The 23,399-nt window shown below is 37.8% G+C and overlaps 6 protein-coding genes, 2 long non-coding RNA genes and 2 other non-coding genes across 15 annotated transcripts; 5 read left to right on the forward strand and 5 right to left on the reverse strand.

The window, feature by feature from the left end:
- Nucleotides 1-662: 662 nt before the first annotated feature.
- TRNAA-AGC lies at nucleotides 663-735 on the reverse strand. The gene has a single exon. It is a non-coding gene; the product is annotated as a tRNA-Ala (tRNA).
- A 455-nt stretch (nucleotides 736-1,190) lies between these two features.
- On the reverse strand, nucleotides 1,191-1,762 carry LOC111795301. The gene is made up of 2 exons (XR_002815190.1): nucleotides 1,671-1,762; nucleotides 1,191-1,553 (listed from the first exon to the last, which is right to left on the reverse strand). It is a non-coding gene; the product is annotated as an uncharacterized LOC111795301 (long non-coding RNA).
- LOC111795297 (formin-like protein 3) lies at nucleotides 1,573-5,353 on the forward strand. Of its 2 annotated transcripts, none has more exons than XM_023677628.1 (6): nucleotides 1,573-1,810; nucleotides 2,115-2,907; nucleotides 2,984-3,545; nucleotides 3,623-3,822; nucleotides 3,915-4,153; nucleotides 4,240-5,353. In XM_023677628.1, exons 1-6 carry the CDS (start codon nucleotides 1,637-1,639, stop codon nucleotides 5,179-5,181), a joined length of 2,910 nt encoding a protein of 969 aa, XP_023533396.1. In that variant the 5' UTR covers nucleotides 1,573-1,636; the 3' UTR covers nucleotides 5,182-5,353. The 2 variants fall into 2 exon arrangements, with proteins under 2 accessions (XP_023533396.1, XP_023533397.1); XM_023677629.1 differs by having other exon boundaries at nucleotides 2,115-2,865.
- Nucleotides 3,426-3,848, reverse strand: LOC111795299. Its single transcript, XR_002815189.1, has 3 exons — nucleotides 3,759-3,848; nucleotides 3,597-3,663; nucleotides 3,426-3,515 (listed from the first exon to the last, which is right to left on the reverse strand). It is a non-coding gene; the product is annotated as an uncharacterized LOC111795299 (long non-coding RNA).
- Nucleotides 5,354-5,369: 16 nt separating the features above from the next.
- On the reverse strand, nucleotides 5,370-6,744 carry LOC111795298. Its single transcript, XM_023677630.1, has 3 exons — nucleotides 6,513-6,744; nucleotides 6,231-6,436; nucleotides 5,370-5,617 (listed from the first exon to the last, which is right to left on the reverse strand). Exons 1-3 carry the CDS (start codon nucleotides 6,606-6,608, stop codon nucleotides 5,443-5,445), a joined length of 477 nt encoding a protein of 158 aa, XP_023533398.1. The 5' UTR covers nucleotides 6,609-6,744; the 3' UTR covers nucleotides 5,370-5,442.
- Nucleotides 6,745-7,228: 484 nt separating this feature from the next.
- On the reverse strand, nucleotides 7,229-7,319 carry TRNAY-GUA. Its single transcript is given in 2 exon segments — nucleotides 7,229-7,264; nucleotides 7,283-7,319. It is a non-coding gene; the product is annotated as a tRNA-Tyr (tRNA).
- A 2,295-nt stretch (nucleotides 7,320-9,614) lies between these two features.
- On the forward strand, nucleotides 9,615-12,032 carry LOC111796163 (BTB/POZ domain-containing protein At3g22104-like). The gene is made up of 3 exons (XM_023678885.1): nucleotides 9,615-9,980; nucleotides 10,237-11,340; nucleotides 11,437-12,032. Exons 1-3 carry the CDS (start codon nucleotides 9,918-9,920, stop codon nucleotides 11,896-11,898), a joined length of 1,629 nt encoding a protein of 542 aa, XP_023534653.1. The 5' UTR covers nucleotides 9,615-9,917; the 3' UTR covers nucleotides 11,899-12,032.
- A 2,779-nt stretch (nucleotides 12,033-14,811) lies between these two features.
- On the forward strand, nucleotides 14,812-16,268 carry LOC111794667 (xyloglucan endotransglucosylase/hydrolase protein 9-like). The gene is made up of 4 exons (XM_023676768.1): nucleotides 14,812-15,035; nucleotides 15,123-15,223; nucleotides 15,326-15,519; nucleotides 15,639-16,268. The coding sequence occupies exons 1-4, from the start codon at nucleotides 14,867-14,869 to the stop codon at nucleotides 16,057-16,059; spliced, it is 885 nt and encodes a 294-aa protein (XP_023532536.1). The 5' UTR covers nucleotides 14,812-14,866; the 3' UTR covers nucleotides 16,060-16,268.
- Nucleotides 16,269-16,540: 272 nt separating this feature from the next.
- On the forward strand, nucleotides 16,541-19,679 carry LOC111794654. Of its 5 annotated transcripts, none has more exons than XR_002815122.1 (3): nucleotides 16,541-16,682; nucleotides 17,677-18,220; nucleotides 18,565-19,133. XR_002815122.1 is itself a non-coding variant. In XM_023676751.1 (2 exons), the coding sequence occupies exons 1-2, from the start codon at nucleotides 16,654-16,656 to the stop codon at nucleotides 19,459-19,461; spliced, it is 357 nt and encodes a 118-aa protein (XP_023532519.1). In that variant the 5' UTR covers nucleotides 16,541-16,653; the 3' UTR covers nucleotides 19,462-19,679. The 5 variants fall into 5 exon arrangements, 1 of the variants encoding a protein (XP_023532519.1); XR_002815123.1 differs by having other exon boundaries at nucleotides 17,677-18,157; XR_002815124.1 differs by having other exon boundaries at nucleotides 17,677-17,892.
- A 1,680-nt stretch (nucleotides 19,680-21,359) lies between these two features.
- LOC111795711 (putative F-box/FBD/LRR-repeat protein At4g03220) lies at nucleotides 21,360-23,337 on the forward strand. The gene is made up of 3 exons (XM_023678273.1): nucleotides 21,360-22,425; nucleotides 22,670-22,852; nucleotides 22,984-23,337. Exons 1-3 carry the CDS (start codon nucleotides 21,436-21,438, stop codon nucleotides 23,284-23,286), a joined length of 1,476 nt encoding a protein of 491 aa, XP_023534041.1. The 5' UTR covers nucleotides 21,360-21,435; the 3' UTR covers nucleotides 23,287-23,337.
- Nucleotides 23,338-23,399: the final 62 nt, after the last annotated feature.

Consider the following 23,399-nt stretch of genomic DNA (forward strand, 5'->3'; position numbering starts at 1 on the left):
AATCATACAAACTTTTATAAAAAAAACATTCCTAACAGCAATTCAAGGCGAAAAGATATTTCATTTTAAGCAAGAGAATCCCTTCTCCGTCTCCATTATTGAGCTTAAATGAGCTCCACCCAAGGCCCAAGATAAAAACGTTGCTTCAGCCCAGTCAAATATGAGAAACTGGGCCGAAGAAAGTTCTAAAAAACAAAGGCCCAAGATAACGACTTTGCTTCAGCCCAGTCAAATTTGAGAAACTGGGCCACCAGAAAGTTTTAAAAAACAAAGGCCCAAGATAACGGCATGCTTCAGCCCAGTCAAATTTGAGAAACTGGGCCGCCGGAAAGTTTTAAAAAAGAAAGGCCCAAGATAACGGCGTTGCTTCAGCCCAGTCAAATATGAGTAACTGGGCCGCCGGAAAGTTTTAAAAAAACAAAGGCCCAAGATAACGGCGTTGCTTCAGCCCAGTCAAATTTGAGCAACTGGGCCGCCGGAAAGATTTAAAAAAGAAAGGCCCAAGCTAACGACGTTGCTTCAGCCCAGTCAATATATGAGAAACTGGGCCGCCGGAAAGTTTTAAAAAAGTAAGGCCCAAGATAAAACGTTGCTTCAGCCCAGTATAATATAAGCAACTGGGCCACCGGAAAGTTTTAAGAAAGAAAAAGAACGAAAAAATATGGAGTTGCGGGGTATCGATCCCCGTACCTCTCGCATGCTAAGCGAGCGCTCTACCATCTGAGCTACATCCCCGGTGTGTGACAAAACAGAATTAATATTTATATTAAATAATAATTTATAAAACATTAAATACATCTTAAAACCTTTTTTTCAATCATTATTAGCGTGTATAATTAAATCATGATTGACATTTGAATCTACCAAAATTATAATTAAATTTGTAATTTAATGGAATATGAGCCGTCAAAAGATCAAAACAATATTTAAATTAAATTGAGATCGGTTAGTTGTAATTTAGGTTCACCATTAAACTGGAGGCTTTAGTCATAACTCTGATCCAACCTTGTGACCCTTTTTGGAATGTTGATTTGACTAACTACAGTTAGTTACAGAGTGGCAGGCGATTAAAATGAATTAATCCATCCTTGCCCAGCCCGGTCTCCATATTATTTTCACTGGCACGACAGCCACTCATATTTAATTAGCAATTCCATTGGGTTGAAAAGAAAAGAAAAAAAAAAGTTAAATAAAAAATAAAAAAAATAAAAAAATAAATAAAAATAAAGAAGGAAAAAGGAAAAAGGGTTTTCCTCATAGTTCCCGGGACGTCTGTGTTTAACGCAACATTTTTTTCCCTCCCTTTCGGATATCAAGAAAAGATATCTTGGAAATACAACGGGGGGAAAAGAATTCCACTTTTTTGATTTCGAAGGCAAAACCCGGGGGAAATTCTGCTGAGGAGGAACAAAAATATCATCCGCCGGCCAAGGGATTCAACCTCTCAAACCTCGTAATTTCGTCGATTTCACAACAGTTGTGTGCATGAGATTGAAGTAATTCCATCGTAGTGGACGATTGATTCGCACCTTTCAATTCAGGAACCTCTCTGCCTATCCCCAATTCGAACGAATGGGTTTGAGATAAAGAAATTCCTTCGAGTTCGATGAAATGAAAAGAGAAAATTACGGATGGAATGAGGGTTCAGACAGAAATGGAATTGAGAAGACCTGGTTATGTGGTTGTATTTGTGATCCTCCTCAGCGCATTGGCAATTTCCAGTTCAGAGGCCAGAACGAAGACCGTCGAAATGGTTCTCACCACTGCCGGCGATTGCCATTTCGCCTCCTCGGAATTCGAACCATATATGGTAATGCATCTGTTTTCTACAGTTTTCTGCATATATATATATATATATATATATATTGAATGTACAGACAATCTAGAACATTTGAATTCAAACATAGATAATGACATAAAATTGCATTTAGCGTAGAATGGGAGGATGCAATGGTTTTTCTGAATTGCAGGGAATGGTGATTCGTACCTTTTTTGGTTGTTAGCTTTCATTTCCATGGGGGAGATGTTTTTGATTGTTTGAATGCATATATCAGCTTCTCGCCATCTGCAAAAACATAACTAAATTCTGTAAAATAATGTTGGGGTAATAACAGGAAGAAAATCTGGCGTGCATGAAAGATTTGGGAGAGAGGGAATATGAATATGAAGATGAAGAATTGGTTGCTTGCATCCAGAAAGGGAACATGGATGAAGCTATAAGAATTCTGGATCCTGAGATGAAACATGAATTGTTGAATTGTTTAAGAAGGAGAAGTATGTTTTCTCGTGGATCTGAAGAAGCACGTCCTAACTTAATTGATGGGTTTAGAAGGTCAACTGAGTTCATATCCGGAGGCTCCAATATTCACAACAGACGTACAATTCTATCATCCCAAGATTCACCACCATCAGGCCCTGCTGCAGCTCCATCCCCTTCATCAGAATCACCAAACAATTCTCCATCATCATCTCCCAGTAATGCTCCAATGTCATCCCCTACTCATGTCCAACCCAAGTCTCCATTGCCAAAATCGAAATCGAAATCGAAATCGAAGTCGAAATCAAAATCGAAACAGAAACCGGAAGCAGATGACACCGACACCGACACCGACACCGACACTGGTAATTCGGATTCTACGGATTCAACAGATTCGCCTTCAGCTTCTGCAGGTCGCTCACCAAGTCTTCCACGTGGTTCTCCCAATCGTCGCCCTATAATTACGGAGGAGGAAGAAGAAAACCTGATGATTATAATTGCTGGCATTGTAGGAACTGGTGTGGCAGTTGTTTTTACTGTTGCCCTGCTTTTGTTCTGCAGTTGTAGTGATGAGGAAAGTGAGCCTGATCCAAAGTTAAGGCAAAGGGGTGAGAAGCCTCTTCTTGTATCTATGGGCGAAGTACCAGCAGGTACTATCTTTTGGTTATGTTCTTTCATGTTTGCACTCGTGATTTTCATATGAACTTTGTAATTCGTGTACTTTAGGTTCTTCACTGAAGTCTTACAGCCATGGAAATTCAGCTACAAAACAGTTCGGGGCTGATAATGCAACGAAACCACCCTCTTTTGCTGGCAACTTGTCGGTGAATCCTGAAAATGTTACCTCAATGGCTGAGGCTCCAAGATTTGACGGTAAACCATCGGCAATGCCGCCTCTAAAACCCCCTCCTGGAAGATCAGAACCTCCGCCCCCTCCTCCACCAGCACCAGAACCAGAACCAGAACCAGAACCAGCACCAAAACCAGCACCAGCACAAGCGGCGGCGGCGGCACCGGCAGCACCTCCACCGCCACCAGCAACTGCTCCTAGAGCTCCACCTCCTCCTCCCATGAAAGGTGCTCGACCCCCACCTGCCCCACCGGCGGGAATCCCTGGTAAATCTCAAGCAGCGCCTTTGGGGCCAAATCAGCGTGGAACCAGTGGCTCAAATACGAATTCGGATCCAGGAAGCCACAAGACCAAGTTAAAGCCATTCTTCTGGGATAAGGTTCTTGCCAATCCTGGTCAATCCATGGTCTGGCACGAGATTAGTGATGGATCTTTCCAGTAAGCGAGCTTTAAACTCGTAAATCTCATTACGGATTTGATGTGTATTACCAGTTTAATCATTATAACATTGGCAGATTCAACGAGGAGATGATGGAGTCTCTGTTTGGGTACAATCCTGCAGAAAATAACAAAGGCAACCGCAAGAAAGATTTAGCTTCAGATTCTTCCAATCAGTACATTCAAATCATCGACGCTAGGAAAGCTCAAAACCTTTCAATTCTCCTACGTGCATTGAATGTAACAACAGCAGAAGTTGTGGATTGCATTCAAGAAGGCACGCTTTCTGTTCTTTTTCTCTCCTTATAACTCGTTTCTATGTCATGCTTGAGATTCGATTAGAGAATAAATCAACAAATTATGTACCAGGAAATCCGGATCTTCCAGCGGAGCTTGTGCAGACATTGTTGAAGATGGCGCCAACAACAGAAGAGGAACTGAAACTGAGATTATTCTCAGGCGACCTTTCTCAGATCGGTCCGGCAGAACGGTTCCTCAAAGTGTTGGTGGAAACTCCTTTCGCTTTCAAACGATTAGAGTGTCTTCTCTTCATGATTTCAATGTCGGAAGACGTCGCTACCGTTAAAGAGTCATTCACAACTCTAAAGGTGACGATTCCAAAATTCAGAAAACAAATTCCATCAGTTCATAAAACACACAGCATTTAGTTTACAAGCTACTTGTTAAATGTTAGGTCGCTTGCAACAAACTCAAGAACAGCAGGCTATTTCTCAAGCTATTAGAAGCAGTTCTCAAAACTGGAAATCGAATGAACGACGGAACGTACCGTGGCGGTGCTCAGGCGTTTAAGCTCGACACGCTCTTGAAACTGGCGGATGTTAAAGGAACCGACGGCAAGACTACTTTCTTACATTTCGTCGTAACGGAGATTATTCGTTCGGAGGGCGTGAGAGCAGCCCGCTCTAGCAGAGAAAGCCAGAGTTTGTCCAGCATAGCCTCCGCCGATATTGTTTTGGATGACTTCACTGACAATTCGGCGGAAAATTATCGAAAATTAGGTCTTCAGGTCGTTTCTAGTTTGAGCACGGAGCTCGTGGACGTTAAAAGAGCGGCAGCCATAGATGCGGATGGGTTAACCAAGATGATAGCGAAACTCGGCCAGTCTCTGATGAAATCCAAAGCATTTATAAATGCCGAAATGAAGAATTTAGACGAAGACAGCAAATTCCGCCAATCGATATTGAAATTTTTGGAAGACGCAGAAACGGATATTACGTGGATTGCAGGGGAAGAAAAGAACATAATGGCGCTGGTGAAGAGCACGGCAGATTACTTCCATGGAAGTTCCGGAAAGGACGAAGGATTGCGATTGTTTACAATCGTACGCGATTTCCTGATTATGCTAGACAAGACGTGTAAACAGGTTAAAGATGCAGCTGCAGCCAAAGCTGCAGCAGCGGCGGCAGCGGCAGTGGCAGCAGCGGCAACAAACAATGGGAAGAATTCCAAGAAAGAAACTCAGAAATTGTCGGCTACTTCTAATCAGAGATCAGAGCTACGGCAACGACTATTCCCGGCGATTGTAGAACGACGGAAGGGCGAGGATTCAAGTTCTTCGGACGAGGAGGACGGCGACGGCGACGGCGACGGTGAGAGTTCATCTTCATCATCCTAGATTCCACTGACTGTATTTTAATTCTACGAATCGGAATCCCTTTTTTGTGTGAATGGAAGAAAAATCTTCTCCAATTCTGCAGCGTGACTTCTCAAGCAGATCATCTAACCGAACCTTCTTTGTCTTGACGATTTGCGACTTTATTTTATGACTGATTTATTTCTTAGAACTATATCTTGAATTCAAAATTTTGGTTAACCCTTTACTTTTGTACTCATAAAATTAGTAGAATTCTTACAAGTTTGAATCTAAAACGAAAATTTAATAAGCAACCGTGGAAGAAACATAATAAGCAACACAAAACAAGCCATGAACGAAACACAAAATCCCTCCCATCGACAGAAAGTGATGGTGCGAAAATCCACAAGAAGTTCTTGATTTACTGTTCGCCAATGCCCCAATCACCAGCAACGACATTCCCACCGCTACAATTATCCTTCAAAACAAAAACAAAAACACAAATTAAGACTCTTACCGTGATCCCATGACGAAACAAAGGGTGTGAAAACTTCTCAATATCAGACTCGTTTTAAAACATTTAGGGAAAGTGTAACAACCCACGCCCACCGCCAGCAGATATTGTCCTCTTTGAGCTTTCCCTTTCGGACTTCCCCTCAAGGCTTTAAAACGGCTTTCCCTTTCGGGCTTCCCCTCAAGACTTTAAAACGTGTGTGCTAGGTGAAGGTTTTCACACTCTTATTGTGATGTCCCACATTGATTGGGGAGGAAACCTTCCCCCAGCATCGAGGGAAAGCCCAAAGAGGACAATATCTGCTAGTGGTGGATCTGGGTCGTTACACTTATAAATTGTGGTTTGTTCTCCTACGCAACTAAACTAATGTGGGACATCACACAAAGCCTTGAGGGAAAGTTTAAGAAGGACAATATCGTTTTAAAATTCTTACAAGAAAGCCCAAATAAGATAATATCGTTTTAAAATTCTTAAGTGCAAGTCGAAAGAAGACAATATTTACTAACATGGAACTTGGGCTAGGCTATTACACTTAACCTAACATCTCGTTTCGTAAGCTTAATACGAACAAACTTACCAGGTGAAAACAAGGCATCCGATGGAGATCTGTTTGTTGGGGGGAGATTTCTCAAGCTCTTCCTTAGAGCAAATGCAATTGAAACCCCCCAACAAATTAGCAATTATGTGGGCTAATCCCAGCAGCCCTGCTGCTCCTAGCCCCAATTTGAAAGCCTGCTCACTTGGGTCTCTGCACTCGAATATCCACAGACGCAAGTGCTTCACCTACACAATAACCACATTACAGAGTTCAAATCATCACCATTCAACTCATGGTTATGCGTTGTTTTCAAATGAGTACCTTGTTTTGTGCAATATCAGCTTCGATGGCGAGCAAGCCAGCCACAATATCCATAGCTACAACCAGCAGACAAACCAACACGCCAACCAACTTCATGGTATCCTTTTCTTCTTTGTATCAAAGCAAAGGGTGTGGAACAAAAGGGTCTATTTATGGGGTTGAAAAGGCTCCTTTACACACTACAAAGCTTGAATTTTGGTCTTTTTTTCATGTTCCATCTTGGATTCCTTTCATGGGGGAGCAAGGAAAGTAGGGTATAAAAGTATAGAAAGCAGTGCAGATTAGATTATATGGCCCAGTTCATTCGGTGGTATGACCTTAATTCTTTGGTTCACTTTTTTGACTTTTAATTACATACCCATACCCATAATGTTATTGGCGGTAAATCCACCAGAACTTATACTCAAAGTGGACAATATCATATCGTTATAGAAGTTCGTGATTCTTAAAAATTACATGTTCAAATGTTCGGTTGTTTTACTCAAGGAATAGGGCAATGCTTTGCTGGAAAATTTTGAGGCTTCTCAAGTACAAAAGGGGATTAATGGAATAGAATCACAGATTTAGAAACTTAATTAATCACTATAGCTATGATTATTCGTGTCTTTTTCCTTTGGGAAGGAAAAAGGTGGATTCTTGAAGGAGGCCATGTGGTTGGGCATCTGGGATTCTATGATGGAAAGAAATTGATATAGAAGAAAAAAAAAAACAAAATATCCGACTTGCCGGATTCGAACCAGCGACCTAAGGATATCTGAAGGCTTAACCAACTACAGTCCTCCGCTCTACCAACTGAGCTAAAGTCGGACTTGTTCACCGTTCTGCACCTCTATTTATAGACTATATAAAGTATGAAAAAAATGGAATTAAATTGTTTCATTTATGGGGTGACTTTATTTGAATTTCAAACTCCCATCACTTTATGCATAAAATGTAATGGCACTTTGAAATAAGAATATGCTTGATTCCACTTTAGCCATAATTAAAATCTTATATCATTACGTAGTTTGAACGTAGATTCTTAGTCAATAATGAAATTTTTTGTTGCTTTCTAAAATTTTAGTTATTCTTTTTTTGGTCGATCATTGGTCATTTAGTAATTATCGTCATAATCATTCTAAGATAATGATATTAATTTTCATGAAAAAATACTATGTGGTGCGTACGAATAGCTATCCAATAAGTTCTCTCGAAATATGTTTATTTTTACTATTTATTTTAAATACTCACTTTTTTTTTTTTAAGATAAATTTTTAAATAATAGCAAAACAGTTGTTCGTGACAATTTGTGGTATAAAATTTTTAATTTACTCATATTGTTTTACTAGTGGTAGAGATAATATAGGTTTTGGAGGGACCCAATATCATCATCCCATTATATAGATTAAAGTCCAACTCTACTCGAGATTTTTTAGAAAATATTTTTTAAATTAAAAATTAAATTACGTTGTTTTTTTAGAATCAATAAAACTATATATTATTAACATAACTACAAAAATAAAAGTTTACTTAATTGTTCTTATTTAAAAACAAAATTTAATAATGCATAATTAAAATTATGTACGATAATTATAAAAAGGTAGAGGCTAATGTTTATAAATGATAATAATTATAATTTTTTATATATTTGTTGGGCAGATGGAGCTTTTTTTTGTAATAATTGCACCACCACAAATAATAATTTTGAGGAGACATATAATAAATTGAACATTATTATTATTTTTATTAAAATATTAAATACAATTTATTATACCTTTAATAATTTAGTTGCGTGTATATATTATAAATAATAAAAATGTCTGTCCAAAGCTGAACAATATAAGGACGAGTCTCGTGAAAACTGTAGGGATCAGAAACGGTGTCGTTTGGTGCAGAGAGATGATTGGACAATGATTAACAAAATAAAATAAAGTTAATTGCTCATTAGGTGTAATTTTCCCTTATTATCTTACACTAATACAATATATTTAGTATAATTTGTGGATCAAAATTATGTGGGGTCCACAAAAGGGCCCAACCGACATAAACAAAACTTCAATCTTTATCTTATTTATTTCTGATTATTACAATTAATCTTATCCATTATAATTTGGGACCCACCCTACAAGGGTAATCTAGTCAATTCATCAATGATTCGAAAAATAATACGATATGGAGAACACTTCACTAGAGATGTTTATTTAACTTGCGAGATTAGAGTCTCAAAAGAACATGAACAAGATGAGGATTCTCTGTTTAGATGGAGACCCTACTAAAAATATCCATTTAACCTGCAAATTAGAATCTGAAAGGGACCCACCTAAAGAAGCATGATGATTCTTCGACTAGATGAAAACTCCACTAGAGATATCCATTTAATCTACGAGGTTAGTATCCCGCTTGAATATTTCGAGATTCTTTGTTTAGACAGACAATAAAGGAGAGAGTGGAGAGAGACTATTTCTGGTCGAATAAACATAAATATATGACATTTAGAGTATTCTTTTTACTGTTAATTGGATTAATTTATTTATGTAGTTATTTTGTTTTTGTCGCATTCGTCTCTATAGTTGTTGATTCAACTCTTAATTTATTGATGGAAAAAAATAATTACTACTATTTTTCTTAAATTTGAAATCACATATAAAAGAATTTGCTGTCTAATTCTTAAAAATAAACAGAGAATTTTGTGATTAGAGGGTGACTAAGAAGAGACCGTTCTTATTTCCGTCCCATAGACACCTTAATACCATTTATGTCTAAAGTAAATTCTTATTATTACGTGTTTATTAAATAAAATAAAATAAAAACTCATAAATGGACAATATTATAAAACTCAAACTCAGTTATATTTTAACATTTTAATTTAATAAAAATATTTTTATTCTTTAAAAAATTATAATAATATATTGGATCACCTCCATTAATTTTGAAAGTACGATTGAAGTAAAGTTAAAAATATATAGTTGACTGATAATAATTTAAAAATTCGATTCAATATTTTGTTCTAATATTGTAATAAAATTTTAAAATATATATTTTTTTATGAGGTGTAGAGTGGACACTGAGTTTATTATTATTAACTACTTTTCTTGGGTAAAGATTTATATTTTTTGGGCAGGAATGTCAGTGGTCACACTTTACTTGCACTCATACTACACCTAACTGTCTCTCTGTCTCTCTCCCTCTGAATTTGTGTGATATATTTGCCTTCCATTTCTATTTTCTTCTGCTTGTTTCTTGCACCACCCTCGAGAATCTCTCAGTTTCCTGAAATTTCTTCATTATTCTGAACAAACCCAACCTGGATCGTCCCTTTCCGCTTGTCTTCTTCTCCGTTTTCACAATAAACCCCCTCTGTTCTTCCTCTGTTCTTCAATCTTTTACGTTTTGTTCTGGTTTGTGGGGGTTTTCTTTTTCTGGGTTATGGAAGTTTGCTGCAATCTTGAAGTGGATGTCAATGGCGAACAGATCTTTTTCGTCGATAAGGTCATTCTCTGTTTTTTTTTTTTTTTTTTTTTTTTTTTTTTTTTTTTTTTTTTTTTTTTTTTTTTTTTTTTTTTTTTTTTTTTTTTTTTTTTTTTTNCTTTAACCCATTGATTCTGTTGTTCTTGCGTTTCATCTTCACTATTTGTTTTGACTTTTCTCTAGAGTAATTATTGGGCATGTTTTTTTTTCTGGTCTATTTTGTCTGCTTTGTACTTCCCTTTGCTTTAATTTTTCTTTTTTTGGGTTACTTCTGTAGAAAACTGTAGCATCATACTGTGGCAAGTTGAGCACGTTATTTGGTAGATCAAAGGGTAGTTTAAGGAATTTGAAGGTCATATTCCAGGGCTTTCCTGGTGGGGCTGAGGGATTTGAGTTAATGTTGAAGTTCTGCTACAATAATGGGAATCTGGAAATGAGTCCTTCGAATGTTCCTCTTTTGTATTCTGTAGCAGAATTCATGGAGATGAACAGTTCAATCTCAGGAACCCAGAATTTACAGGAACAAATTGAGAAATTCCTTGAAGATATCAGCGATTGGACTTGGTCTGAGCTTTTGAATGCTTTAAAACGATGTCAAGATTTGTGTAATAGCCCTTTAGTTGTGGTTGATAAATGCTTGGATTGTCTTCTTGGAAGGCTGAATTTAGCTGTGGAAGCAAGTTCTTGTCCTTCCACCTCGTCGCCTGATAGCTGGGCCTTGCGGGTTTCTTGTGATACTAAAAGTTCTGAGAGTTTAAAGACAGGATTCTCTAATGGGTTATGGTGGTTTGATGAACTGCTAGTTTTGACTCCTGATTTTGTTAAAATGATAGTGCAGTTCATGCTCAAACGAAGTTTTGATGAAGTTGTTGTGAGTAAGTTTCTTATATATTACCAGAAATCGAAGTTATCAACTGCCACGAGAGACGAAAAACGAAAGATCGTTGAGGTTGTGATTGAGACGCTTTATGTTCTTGAGCAAAATTCCATTTCCTGCAAGAGTCTATTCAGCATTCTACGAGTTGGGTTGGGTTTGAACATTGATAAATGTATCCGAAACAAGTTGGAGAAGATGATCGGAGCGCGGTTGGATCGAGGGTCGTTAGATAATTTACTACTTCCATCGCCATCCGGGATGAATTATCTATATGATGTGAACCTTGTTCTAAGATTTGTGAAAGCCTTTTTGCATGAAAAAACCAGTAGAACATGTCCAATGGCATTAAGAAGAGTAGCTAGATTAATGGATTTGTACATGGCAGAAGTAGCTCCTGATCCTTGTTTGAAGCCCTCAAAGTTTCTAGCTCTTGCGAAAGCGCTTCCGGAGTATGCTCGAAGCTCCCACGACGATATGTACCGTGCCGTGGATATGTACATAGAGGTAATGACTTGAACCAATATAGCATGTCTTGTTCATTTGAATAGATAATACAATACAACGTTGGAGTTTAGTTAGGCTTTGAATCATGTTGTATAGGTTCATACGGAAATGACAGAAGAAGAAAAGGTGAAAATTTGTTGTGCATTGAACTATGAGAAGCTGTCAGTGGAAACATCCTTAAATCTTTCAAAAAACACAAGATTTCCATCCATGTCTTCCTTACAAGCTCTTGTTTCAGAGCAAGTCAAGCTCAAAAGCTTACTTCAAACTGCTAAAAACTCTAAATCCATCACTCGTTCGTGTCATGAACTCGACGAATGTGGAGACAAGAGTACTGATAGAGCTGAAACGGTCAACCGAGTCGTTCTCTATGCCGAAAAGCTCGATTTTCCAGACGACGATGAGAAGTTGAAAGCACATGTACAAGGAATTCAATGGAGGGTGATGGAATTGGAGCGAGTATGTACAAAACTTGAAGCTCAAATGGGAAAAGTGATGAAATCTAGAGTGACAAGTAGTCATAGTGAGCTGAAATCTCTGCCGTGGCTTTGTTCATAGTTTGGTTTGTTAATTTGAGTACTGTTGATGGTGATTAGGTGCTGTTTTTTCCATTGTAGATTCAAATATTGAGCTGTGTACAGTGATAGAAGATTGGAAAAAGAAAAAGAAGAAAGCTTTTTTTTCTGATTGTCTCATCTTTTTTGGTTATGATTTGAATCTTTTAACCCTCTAAATGTGCACTCCTTTTCCTCTTATAGTCGAAACCTCTTTTCTTAGCAGATACGTTTTAAAATCTTGAGGGGAAGCCCTCGAAGGAAAACCCTAATGAGGACAATATTTGCTAGTAGTGGGGTTGTGCTATTACAAATAGTATCAAAGCCAAACAGTAGGCCGTGTGCCAGCGAAAACACTAGGCCCCAAGAGAGTGGATATTAAGATCCTACGTTAATTGAAGAAGCAAACAAAGCATTTCTTATAAGAGTTTGAAAACCTCTTCCAGAGGAAGCCCTTCGAGGGAAATAACGAAATTTGCTATTGGAACATTTAAAAAAAAAAGTTTGGGAACAAATGGAAGTTATCCAAACATGTTTGAAAATTTCACTACAAGACAATGAATATAGCCCCAAGATAAAAATGCAACATTGTGGGCTGGGCCGACTCATTAATACCATCAACGGGCTCTGATCCAAGCGTTTGTATCCCCATCCCCATCTCTGCCACGTCAAAAATCGAAAAACGGTCGATTAGGGTTCCGACATTTGTTAGACTCATAAAATTTTCAACTCAAATAATCCAACATAACCTAATTCAATTCAACCATAAAATATTTTAGGTTCGTTTAAATTTTATTTTTAATAAAAGTAAAATATTAATCGGTAAAATATCTATTATTTTATTTTTAAATATTTAACATATAATAAATTAGTTATAATTATTATTTTCGAAAAAGAAAAAAAAAAGTTATAATTATTATTTTTGAAAAAAGAAAAAAGAGTTATAATTATTATTTTTGAAAAAGAAAAAAAAGTTATAATGATTGAGCATAATGGTTTTTCAATATGAATAATTTGTTTGTAAGTTTTTTGAATTTATTTTGTTTTCGTGTAAGTTATGGAAGCCTTGGGATCTGAGGAATACCCATCACAATCCACGACAGCCTGTGCAATTAAAAGAGTGGCACGCCGTATTATTTCTCAAATTAAATTTTAAATTTACCCATATCTTACCCACGTGGCTACATCTCATTGGACTGTTAGTAACTTTCGAAAACTGGCGAGTAAGCATTAACTTTCTAGGTTTCCGTGACTGCCTCATTAATTTTATCCTCACTTTACTTTTATACTTCTTTTTTTTTTTAGTAATTTAAAATATTTCATTTTAACCGGACGTAAAAATAAATCATTTTTAATTTCAATTAAAAATAATAATTTTAATTAGCATTGACGTTCGTAGATTGTTTGAAAATTAAATACAAAATTAAATTATACGAGAATTGACCATTTTTAATTATTTATTGAAAGTTATAAGAAAGTAGTAAGAATTTTGACTTTTATTATTGGGGTTAAAATAGAATAAATTTTTATCTCAGAATCAAATTGATTTAAATATCATTATGGCATTTTTATGGTGGGGACCAACTGCAAGCTGGCTCCACAGTCAGCAAAGTAAAACAAAAAACAAAGATGCAAAACTGTAAAAACAAAAGAATATAACCCTGGTCCCACCTCCTCTTGATTTTCTTGTCCTATAAACTACGCGCCTTATGTGGCGTTTGGACGAGATTTTGTTAGAAATATCCATTTTATCTTCTTGGGGTCCCACGAGATCTACGTACCATGGGAAGGGAATTTCAGCTCAGTGGCTCAGTTGGTAGAGCTCGTTGCGATTACAGGTTGCATGTCTAATTGTCTAGGCGATAATGATAATATCTTGTATCTGAATTCGTGACTCACTTTTTTTAAGTAATGAGGAAGAAGACCGAAACATGTCAAGACTCTACTGAGACAAAGATGAGCTGTCAAGAACAGAGATGAGGTAGGATGGGTAGTTAGTCAGATTTAGTATGGATCATACATGGATGATAGTTGGAGTCGACAGCTCTCTTAGAGTTCCCTTATATGGGATCCCTGTTATATACTGGGGTCCCACGAGATCTACCCAACATGGAGAGGGATTTCAAATCGAAAATGGAGTAGAAAATATATATTTTTTCAATTAGATAAATAGAATCGAGGACATAATTATATTCCTCCGTCACTGTCTCTGCCCATTCTCCACTTAATATAAATATATTGAGACTCTAATTATAATTTTTAAACTATTGTTATAATATTAAAATTTGATTTTTAAAATTTATTTTAGTAGTTTTTTTTTTATTTTAAATATATTAATTTATTAGGATTTTTCAACAAAATTATAAAATTATAAAATAACTATATAACAATTAATTAAAAATTTTACCGATAAAAAATAATATAGGTGACGTTAAAGGTTTGTAGACCACAGCGGGCGAGTGGGGTTATTTATATAGTCGCGCGTGGGGCTTTAAAATGAGACTTTGTGGAGGAAGAATCAAGTGCCTTAGCTAAGGGAAGGGAACCAATAGCTTTATGACTGCTATTCCCAGTGGCAGTGACAACTGGATGCATAAAGAAAACAGCTGTATAAAGCCACGTAGCGATATCCCATTGGTTTAAATTGGACCCCACATTTCAGAACCGGGGACAGCCGGTACCAAGCGCCACTCCCACTCACCAAAGCTTCTTCCAGCTGTTCAGGCCAATAGTAACGGCTATATTCCTTTTAAAAAAATAAATACACCTTGGAAATTTAAATCCAACGTGGCATGATATTTGAGCTACGTGGAATGTTCGATTTTGTCTTTTAGTTGGTAATGGGAGAATTTGGGGCTTGTGTAAGAAGCTAAAAGAAAATGGCTATAAATAGGGTATGGTTCTGTAAAGATCGCTACAGAGTTTGCAGAGTAGAAGCTTCACCTTCACTATCCAATAGCTTCTCGTCTTCCATGGCTGCTTCTATGTCTTTTCCTTGTTTCCTTGTCTTCTTTCTTGGTTTTTGTTTGGTGGGTTCCGTTGAATCGAGGGATTTTCACGAGCTCTATCAGCCAAGCTGGGCTTTCGATCATTTCATCTATGAAGGAGAGCTTCTTAAGCTTAGACTCGACAACTCTTCTGGTACCCAGAAAAATACCCAGAAAATCTATTCCTGCTCTTCGTTTTCTAATGGTTTATACTAAGAAATTCGTGTGTTGAATTGTTCAGGTGCTGGGTTTTCATCGAAGAACAAGTACATGTTCGGGAAGGTCACAATCCAAATGAAACTCATAGAGGGTGACTCTGCTGGAACTGTCACCGCATTTTATGTAAGTTTGGTTTATTGATTGTGATCGTCGTTTCTTGTCGGTTATTCTTGCGCTGTGATGATCATATTGTTCTTGATGATCATATTGTTTCTGATGATACAGATGTCATCAGATGGCCCAAATCACAATGAATTCGACTTCGAGTTTCTGGGGAATACAACAGGGGAGCCGTACTCTGTTCAGACCAACGTGTATGTTAATGGCGTTGGCAACAGAGAGCAGAGATTAAACCTCTGGTTTGACCCAACCAAAGAGTTCCACTCCTATTCCATCCTCTGGACTCGGCGCCATGTCATGTAAGCAATGAATGATCATGAACGACTCTGTTTTTCTTAGACCAGAACGACTCTGTTCTTGTTAGAGCAGGGCGACTCTGTTTTTGTAATTTTTCATTTACTCTGTTTTTACTGTTCAGGTTCCTTGTCGATGAAACCCCAATAAGAGTGCATTCTAATTTGGAGCACAGAGGCATACCCTTCCCGAAGGACCAAGCGATGGGCGTATACAGTTCAATTTGGAACGCCGATGACTGGGCGACACAGGGGGGTCGGGTGAAGACAAATTGGGCACATGCGCCATTCGTAACGTCGTACAAAGGCTTCGAGATAGACGGCTGCGAGGCCCCCGCGGCTGGAGATGTTGCTCGGAAATGCAGTAGCGATGGGGAGAATAAGTATTGGTGGGATGAGCCAACCATATCAGAGCTGAATTTGCACCAAAGTCATCAGCTGGTTTGGGTTCGGGCTAAGCATATGGTTTATGACTATTGTACGGATTCCGCTCGGTTCCCTGTTACCCCTGCTGAGTGCGTCCATCACACCCACCGCCATTACTGATGAGGATTGAGCTCCTGCTGCATTTTCGCCATGGAAATGGATTGTTGTTCACTGTACAAAGAAGAAGAAGAAGAAGAAAGAAACATGGGCTCCATGTTTTTGTTTTCGAAATTTCATGATGGCCAAAATCCATTGTCTAATCTGATTAATTAAATTGATTCTCTCGCTTGTTCTAATTATGATAATGGGATTTTGAAATTAGTGTTTAATTATGATCATGATTGATAGCACATTATTAATAACTCAATCATCGTTAATTACTAATTATAAACAGTTCAAACCTTTTAAACTTTATAAACAACAAATTGAAAGATTTAATAATCAATAATCATATATTGGGTTTAAGCATTAATAATTATGATAATATATTCTAAAAAAATTAAAAAAAGATTATTGAAAAATTGGGCCTTGGGTTATATTCGGCCCATAGAATAAATGTGGTGAATATAATTTGTTTAATTAAATTCGAGGTGTGGTGATTTGGGGCCTAGGGTTCTTCCCCGTTCGTCCGCTTTGTTGTCGTCAACGCGATCGTCTTGGTCCATGGGCTCTCTAGAATCGGAATGTCCGTTCTTTGGTTGACGTCGCGAATTTATGGACTTCTCTTCCCCGCAGAAATGGAGGTATTTTTTTCGCGCTTTTCTAGATAAGATAAGAGCCAGAAAATAGAGGAATTCAAATTCTGTATAGCATGAAAACAGGGGATTTTCCTGTTGACTTTTGTTGTGCGAAATGAAGCGACTGGTATAGTTTGAGATGTATGCATTTTTGTGTCGGGAAGCTAAGATTTAGAATCTTCGCTTCCCGGCAGTTTCGCGCTATTTTTGCATTTCCTTACAAGTCAAATGCACGGATTCAACTTATTTAGAGGAAGAAGAACCTGATTGAATGGTGTGTGTTTTCTTTAATTAGTTTGTAAACTTGACTGACTTGATGAACATGTCCTATATCCCGGGCGTCAACGCCAATTTCCACTTGATTGGGAGGGCTTGGCTTTGAGAAATTATAGCTGGGACTGCGATCAGCTTGTTTTATGCCATAGACTCAAAGCACGTTGTTTTTGGTTTTCTTCTACGTAGAGATACCTTGAGCGGAAATTATAGTGTAAAGAGCTGAAGTTGCAGCCTACAGAATTAAACTTAGGAATCACTGTAGGGGCATTGGGCACTGAATGGTTAAGATTCTGTTGGAACCTTAGCCTAAGAATGAGTGCGTGTTCTTGGGCCGTAGAAACACAAATTGTTTTGATGATGGAACAAACAATGAAACTCCATGAGAGCTTTTTCATACATCTTCCTGTTCACTTGCATCACATACACAAGTATTATGTAGTGCATTACTATAGTCATGACGCATGCGTGAGATCCCACGTTGATTGGGGAGGGGAACGAAACATTTTTTATAAGGGTGTGGAAACCTCTCCATAGTAGATGTATTTTAAAACTGTGAGGCCGACGACGATATCAACGGGCCAAGACGGACAATATCTGTTAGCAGTGGACTTGGACTGTTACACGCACCAATGGTTTAGAGAATTCTCTGTTTACAGATTTTACTTTATTATTGCATCTGATTGTTCATAGTTTGGATATTGAAATCCTCTTTTAATGGTGACAGGTTTTTTGTGGCCTTTCTGATTTGTTAAGTGCAATACAAACATTTCTTGGATGCCTAAATTAGAAAACTTACAAACTAGACGTCCTGGATCCATATCCATGGCGGAGACTCTTGCAAGATGGAAAGATTACAACGATCACCTTGATACATGTAATGATGAGGCTAAACTCCCCCGTAGAGTTCCAGCCAAGGGATCCAAGAAAGGCTGCATGAAAGGTAAGGGAGGGCCAGAGAATTTGAGATGTAATTACAGAGGAGTTGGGTAAAGGACATGGGGGAAGTGGGTTCCCAAAATTTGAGCACCGAATAGGGGAAGTCGACTCTCGTTAGGTACATTCCCATCTACCATTGATGCCGAGAGCTTACGATGAAGCAGCAAGGGCCATATATGGAACTTTAGCCTCAATTTTCCCAATATCTCAATCCCAACCCTGCTAAAAGAAAAAGAATCATCAACAAAGGATTCTCGTGAAATCAAGAGGTCCTCATTCTCTTCCTTGGGGTCAACCTCGTTTAGTCCGAGTTCCGAGTCCACAATATCATTGTAATAGCTCAATCCAACCACTAATGATATTGTCCGCTTTGGCCCATTATGTATCGCCGTCAGCCTCAAGGTTTTAAAATGTGTCTTTTAGGGAGAGGTTTCCACCCTTATAAGAAATGTTTCGCTCCCTTCTCTAACTGATTTATGATCACACACCAGCTTTGACCTTTAACCATTGTAAAGCTTGTGAATTGCCCATCTGTGTGCAAGTACAAGTAGAAAATTTGAAATCTAGACTTTTCTAATTGAACCATTTGGTTTTATCTGAGGGTAGATTGAACTGTGATACCTGGTGCCACCATATTAGATGTTTGCTGGATCTGAAAGTGATGCTTTTGGTTTAGGGCTGTAGGAGGTGTGGGTCTGCAGAATTAGTGTAAGAAATTCATCTACGAACGATATCTCGGATCATGGAAACCGTTGGCTGATATGCATTGCATCCAAGAAGCCAGACAAGCGTGGGGTTCGTAGTTAATACAACGATCGGCCTGGTTCAACCGCAACCTTGGGCACCATTTCAAGTCGGCTAAGGATTCGATAATTAGACCCCGTTTGATAACTATTAGAGTCAGGTAAATATTCAAGGAAGGTTTGACTTGGTCTCAGTTTGAGCTGTTTCTGTACCATGCTTGAAGGTTACATAAATGTCTGACTATTTATAGTTGGCAACTACCCTTTGAGTCTTGAGAATTTATTATAATACGCGCTAAAAAGAAATTATTTATCATAATTTTTACTATAAAACAAGCTAAACTTTAATTAAGTGAGTTGATAATGTAAGCTAATAAATAAAAAGCGAACATTTTCGTTCCTATTTATAAGTAATAACAATAAAATTCAGGTTTAGCCATCAGTATCTCTCTCTCTCTATATAACCCCTTTGCTGTTTCCTTCTCACATAAATCTCCACAAGCTCAACAAATATGGCTGTGGTTCGACATGGTTTGCTGTGTCTGGTTCTTGTTGGGATGTGGTTGAGTCAGCTCACGGCTGCGAGCACCGCCGAGGCACCAACAGTTGCCACTGCGATGCCGTTTTTTGGGGCTGAAATTGGAATGGAAATGGAGATGGAGAATCAGCAGGGAGTGGCTGCAGGTCCTGAAATCAGAAGGCTGGGAAAGCATCATCTTCATACGTCCATGGCCGGCGGCGGGGTGCTGCTCGGCGGCCTTGCTACTGCTGTTTTTGCTGTTGTGTTTTGCTATATAAGGGTTACTAGAAAACCAGACCCTGTCAAATAATTAACCCTTTCTTCTTTTTTCTTCTCTTTTCTTCTCCTACTTCTGTGGTATTGATTCGTAGTTGTAAATTAGTACATAATTGATTACTTTTGTCAATGGTTGTCAGGGTAGACTGGAGCATCCTATAAAAGAGGTCTGTTGGACTCTTAATAAGGAATGTTTCGCTTCTTTTTTTCAACCGATTTGGAGTTTTACAATCCACTCTCCTTGAAGGTCTAGCGTTCTCACTGGCACACTGTCCGATGTCTAGCTTTGATACCATTTGTAAGAACTCAAACTCACCAATAATAGCAGATATTGTTCATTTTGGCTCATTACATATCATCGTCAGCCTTACAGTTTTAAAACATGTCTACTAGGGAGAGGTCTCCACACCCTTATAAGAAATGTTCTGTTCCCTTCTCCAGCCGACGTAGGACCACATAGGTCTATTAGCTTTTGCCTTGATTCGTCCCTAATCCACAAGAATAAGTTTTGCTTTGATATCATTTGTACTCTCTCATGCCCAAGATTCATACTAGAATTTGAATTTTGAATTGACATCTTATGTCCGTGACATTCCTTTGCATCTCCTATAACATGTTTAAGCTACCTATTTATCTTCAATTACTTCTACGAGTGAAGACTATTATTTTTCTCACTTGCTCGCTCCTTAGAAAAATGTCTTAGAGGTGGCTCAATATACAGCCTCCTTAAAACTATGCAATTTTAGTTGTGCATTTCCAATAAATCTTACCTGCAAACTTTGTGAAATACAATCCCACTTATAACTAACCCTTCTATTATATATAAATATACATACATACACATACATGCATGCATACATTTTCATACGAGACCGCGACATGATTAGAACGTTTAGAACGTAACAGACTTGAGAACATATCCATTGCATAATCAAAACCTTGCATTATCTTGTCTCCATAATTATTAGTAGGCGAAGCCTATATTCAATCCGAAACTTCGGATACCTTTTAAGTCATACTTAAATTCAATTCAAATTAAAGGAAAAAAAATACAAATTATTAATCGAAAAATCGAAAATGAGAGGAATTTTGTTAGATTATTGTAGGACCATAATATCACGTGCTTTTGACTACAACCTCTAGGATGTTAATGTGTTATTATCATAACGTGCCCAAATCATTAATATCAATTATAAACAATGTAGGCCTTCAAATGCTACTCAATGCTTACAAATATAACCTAATAAAAAAAGTTAAATAGTAAAAATGGTTTCATCTACTATGGTGGAGACTAGAACGGTATCGGATTGTTTTAAGCCTCCAACTTTTGTTCTTCATTAATGAAAACATTCTAGGCAGAACCTTCACAGTTGTTCGTCTTTCATAAATCTAAGAATTTCACTTCTAACTATGAAATATGAATGCTCCACTACCTTGTAATCATTACTCCGATTCCAAAGGGTCAACAGAATAAAATCGAAATCCTATGAAGTTTTATACTCAAAGTTTAAATGTATTTTTAAAATAAAATATTGACTATTTTTTTTTTAATTTAAAACTGACATAAGGGTATTATTAATATTTTTGAAAGAAAATGCAATGTTTATTAATATTTTTTATATTATGCAAATAATTATTTTGTTGATTATCTCTTTTTTTTTTATTTTAAAAATCTTGGTTTCTCTAATCTAGAGATATTGTTAGAAAGATTATAAATATTATTTAAATTAATAAATAAAGAATTTGAAAATTTAAATAAATTTAAAAATGTTGTTATAAAATATTAGATTCACACTAATGATATTTTGTTAATAGTTATTTGATTTTTTTTTTTTTTTTTTTGAATAATATTTTAGAAAAAGAAAATAAGGATTAATGAAACAAACTGAAACGCCATCCTTATTTCACTGAGATTCACAAAGCCTTTGAAAAGTTCAAACCCTACAAATCTCACTCTCTCCCTCTCTTAACAACAAATCTCTCTCTTTCTTTCTCTCTCTTTCCGATAATGGAGACCAGATCCGCCCGTAGACGACGGCTCTCCAATTCCCACAACCAAACCGGCGTCGACTACATCAGCCACCTCCCCGACGCCGTCCTCCACCACATTCTCACCTTATTGCCCATCAAAACCGTCGCCCAATCCGCCACTCTCTCCTCCCGCTGGCGCTCTCTCTGGTTCACCTTACCGGACCTCGACTTCTCCAATTCCATCTTCAATTCCAATTCCAATTCAAACCCAGCCGACATCATCGCCGGAATCCTCAACGCCCGCGACCACAAACACTCCAACGTCCGTCTCCTCCGCTTCTCCGCCACTCTGAGTTTCTCCCGCCTCAACGCTCTGTTCCGAATCGCCGTCCGCCACAAAATCCAACACCTCCACATCCAAGTCTCCACCAACGATTACTTCAATTTCCCACGTGGCATAATCGCCAGTGATTCCTTGAGGGTCTTCAGCCTCCGCTCCATCTACCCCGGGTTCCGATTACCGCCGTCGTCCATCATGAGCTCTGGCTTCCGGCTTCTGAGTTCCCTCTCTCTGGCTCTCATGATTCTAGACCGCCCCTCCTTGGTGGACCTATTCACCGACTCCTCTTTCCCCCTTTTGAAGAAATTGAATCTAGAGAGCTGCTCCGGGCTAATGAATCTCCGAGTTCAGTGCCCGGTGCTGCAGGATTTCAGCCTGGAGGGGTGCTTCCAGCTGCAGGGGCTGGACGTTTTGGGGGGGAAATTGGAGCGGGTGCGGATTTGTAGCTGCTTTGACGCGCATGGCTCGAGCTGGGTTAAGATCGTGGCGCCCAATTTGAAAACCCTGGTTTGGATCTATAATGCTGTAACGGATGAAGTTAATTTGGGGGATTTAAAGTCTCTGAATCAAGCCTCTCTTGGTTTGCTTTGTCAACATTTTTCCAATACCAAGCTCCACAGTGTCTCCGCTCTTCTCTCCGCCATCTCTCCCGCCCACTCTTTAACCTTCGAACCTTCCTTCCTTGATGTAAGTTTCAATTTCTTCCCCTATTTTATCAATATTAAAATTAAATTTCTTATATTTATAATATGATTAAAGGAGATTTTTTTTTTTTTTTAATGAATTTTAAATTTTGTTATTGAGTATTCTCATTTATATTAGAATTTTAATTTAAATAATAGTAGCATATTTATATCTTTGAGATTTAAATGAGATAATTGAACTAATTTTATTGTTTTTATTTTTTGAAAAAATAAATATTATAAGGCAGATTCTATCCAGCAATACTTACTTTGCATGTTATTTGCCGGCATTCAACAACGTAAGATGTTTGGAGCTGAAAACAGTATCCAGAAAGCATAATTGCTCGGTGGTAGCAAATATATTCAGAAGTTGTCCCATTCTTCATACGCTCACGATCAAGATCGTTGACGCTAGTAGCAATGGAAGGAAGGTAATTACATTGACTAATTTGGGGAATGATCATGAGTTGCAAACCCACGAGAGCTTATGCTCATTTGTGGAGATTCGTGATTTCTAACATAAGTAACATCCTGGTTCGTTTTGATTTTTTGTTTTGTTTAGGATTGGCGTAAGGAAAAGTGGGAAATGATTGTTTCGGAGGAAGAACATTTCTGGGAAACCCAAATCGAGCCACTCGAATCCTTTCGTCTTCATCTTAAGATAGTAAGAATGGAAGGGTTCATGGAGTGCTTGAATGAAGTTAGCCTCACTCACTTCTTGCTCAAGTATGGGACTTCATTGCAAGAACTCTCCATTTTCACTAACAAAACCAACCATAGAGATTCCCTTAAACGTCGAGCCATTAAGTCTCTTATCATGGGATTCTCTCGAGCTTCTCCTCATGTTAAACTTCGTTATTGTTGACAACAACAACCCTTTTAACGTTTTCGTCGTCGTCTCTAAAAACGCTCACAATTTTATTCCTTTTTCCTTTCACACTCACATATTACTTACATTTCAATTATACACTAAACACG

Source organism: Cucurbita pepo, chromosome LG05, assembly GCF_002806865.2.
Source record: "Cucurbita pepo subsp. pepo cultivar mu-cu-16 chromosome LG05, ASM280686v2, whole genome shotgun sequence".
NCBI classification, from domain to species: domain Eukaryota; kingdom Viridiplantae; phylum Streptophyta; class Magnoliopsida; order Cucurbitales; family Cucurbitaceae; genus Cucurbita; species Cucurbita pepo.

Bases quoted from the DNA above. Each gene is read 5' to 3' on its own strand.
- LOC111795711 (XM_023678273.1), top strand. From the start codon at position 21,436: ATGGAGACCAGATCCGCCCGTAGACGACGGCTCTCCAATTCCCACAAC. The intron at 22,426-22,669 runs GTAAGTTTCAAT...ATTATAAGGCAG, and splicing joins TCGAACCTTCCTTCCTTGAT to ATTCTATCCAGCAATACTTA. The intron at 22,853-22,983 runs GTAATTACATTG...TGTTTTGTTTAG, and splicing joins CTAGTAGCAATGGAAGGAAG to GATTGGCGTAAGGAAAAGTG.
- LOC111794667 (XM_023676768.1), top strand. From the start codon at position 14,867: ATGGCTGCTTCTATGTCTTTTCCTTGTTTCCTTGTCTTCTTTCTTGGT. The intron at 15,036-15,122 runs GTACCCAGAAAA...TGAATTGTTCAG, and splicing joins TAGACTCGACAACTCTTCTG to GTGCTGGGTTTTCATCGAAG. The intron at 15,520-15,638 runs GTAAGCAATGAA...TTTACTGTTCAG, and splicing joins TGGACTCGGCGCCATGTCAT to GTTCCTTGTCGATGAAACCC.
- LOC111795297 (XM_023677628.1), top strand. From the start codon at position 1,637: ATGAGGGTTCAGACAGAAATGGAATTGAGAAGACCTGGTTATGTGGTT. The intron at 1,811-2,114 runs GTAATGCATCTG...GGGTAATAACAG, and splicing joins CGGAATTCGAACCATATATG to GAAGAAAATCTGGCGTGCAT. The intron at 2,908-2,983 runs GTACTATCTTTT...CGTGTACTTTAG, and splicing joins TATGGGCGAAGTACCAGCAG to GTTCTTCACTGAAGTCTTAC.
- LOC111794654 (XM_023676751.1), top strand. From the start codon at position 16,654: ATGGACTTCTCTTCCCCGCAGAAATGGAG. The intron at 16,683-19,133 runs GTATTTTTTTCG...AATCTCCACAAG, and splicing joins TCTTCCCCGCAGAAATGGAG to CTCAACAAATATGGCTGTGG.
- LOC111795298 (XM_023677630.1), bottom strand. From the start codon at position 6,608: ATGAAGTTGGTTGGCGTGTTGGTTTGTCTGCTGGTTGTAGCTATGGAT. The intron at 6,437-6,512 runs GTACTCATTTGA...GTTATTGTGTAG, and splicing joins CTGATATTGCACAAAACAAG to GTGAAGCACTTGCGTCTGTG. The intron at 5,618-6,230 runs GTAAGTTTGTTC...TTTGTTTTGAAG, and splicing joins GGATGCCTTGTTTTCACCTG to GATAATTGTAGCGGTGGGAA.
- LOC111796163 (XM_023678885.1), top strand. From the start codon at position 9,918: ATGGAAGTTTGCTGCAATCTTGAAGTGGATGTCAATGGCGAACAGATC. The intron at 9,981-10,236 runs GTCATTCTCTGT...TTACTTCTGTAG, and splicing joins AGATCTTTTTCGTCGATAAG to AAAACTGTAGCATCATACTG. The intron at 11,341-11,436 runs GTAATGACTTGA...CATGTTGTATAG, and splicing joins CCGTGGATATGTACATAGAG to GTTCATACGGAAATGACAGA.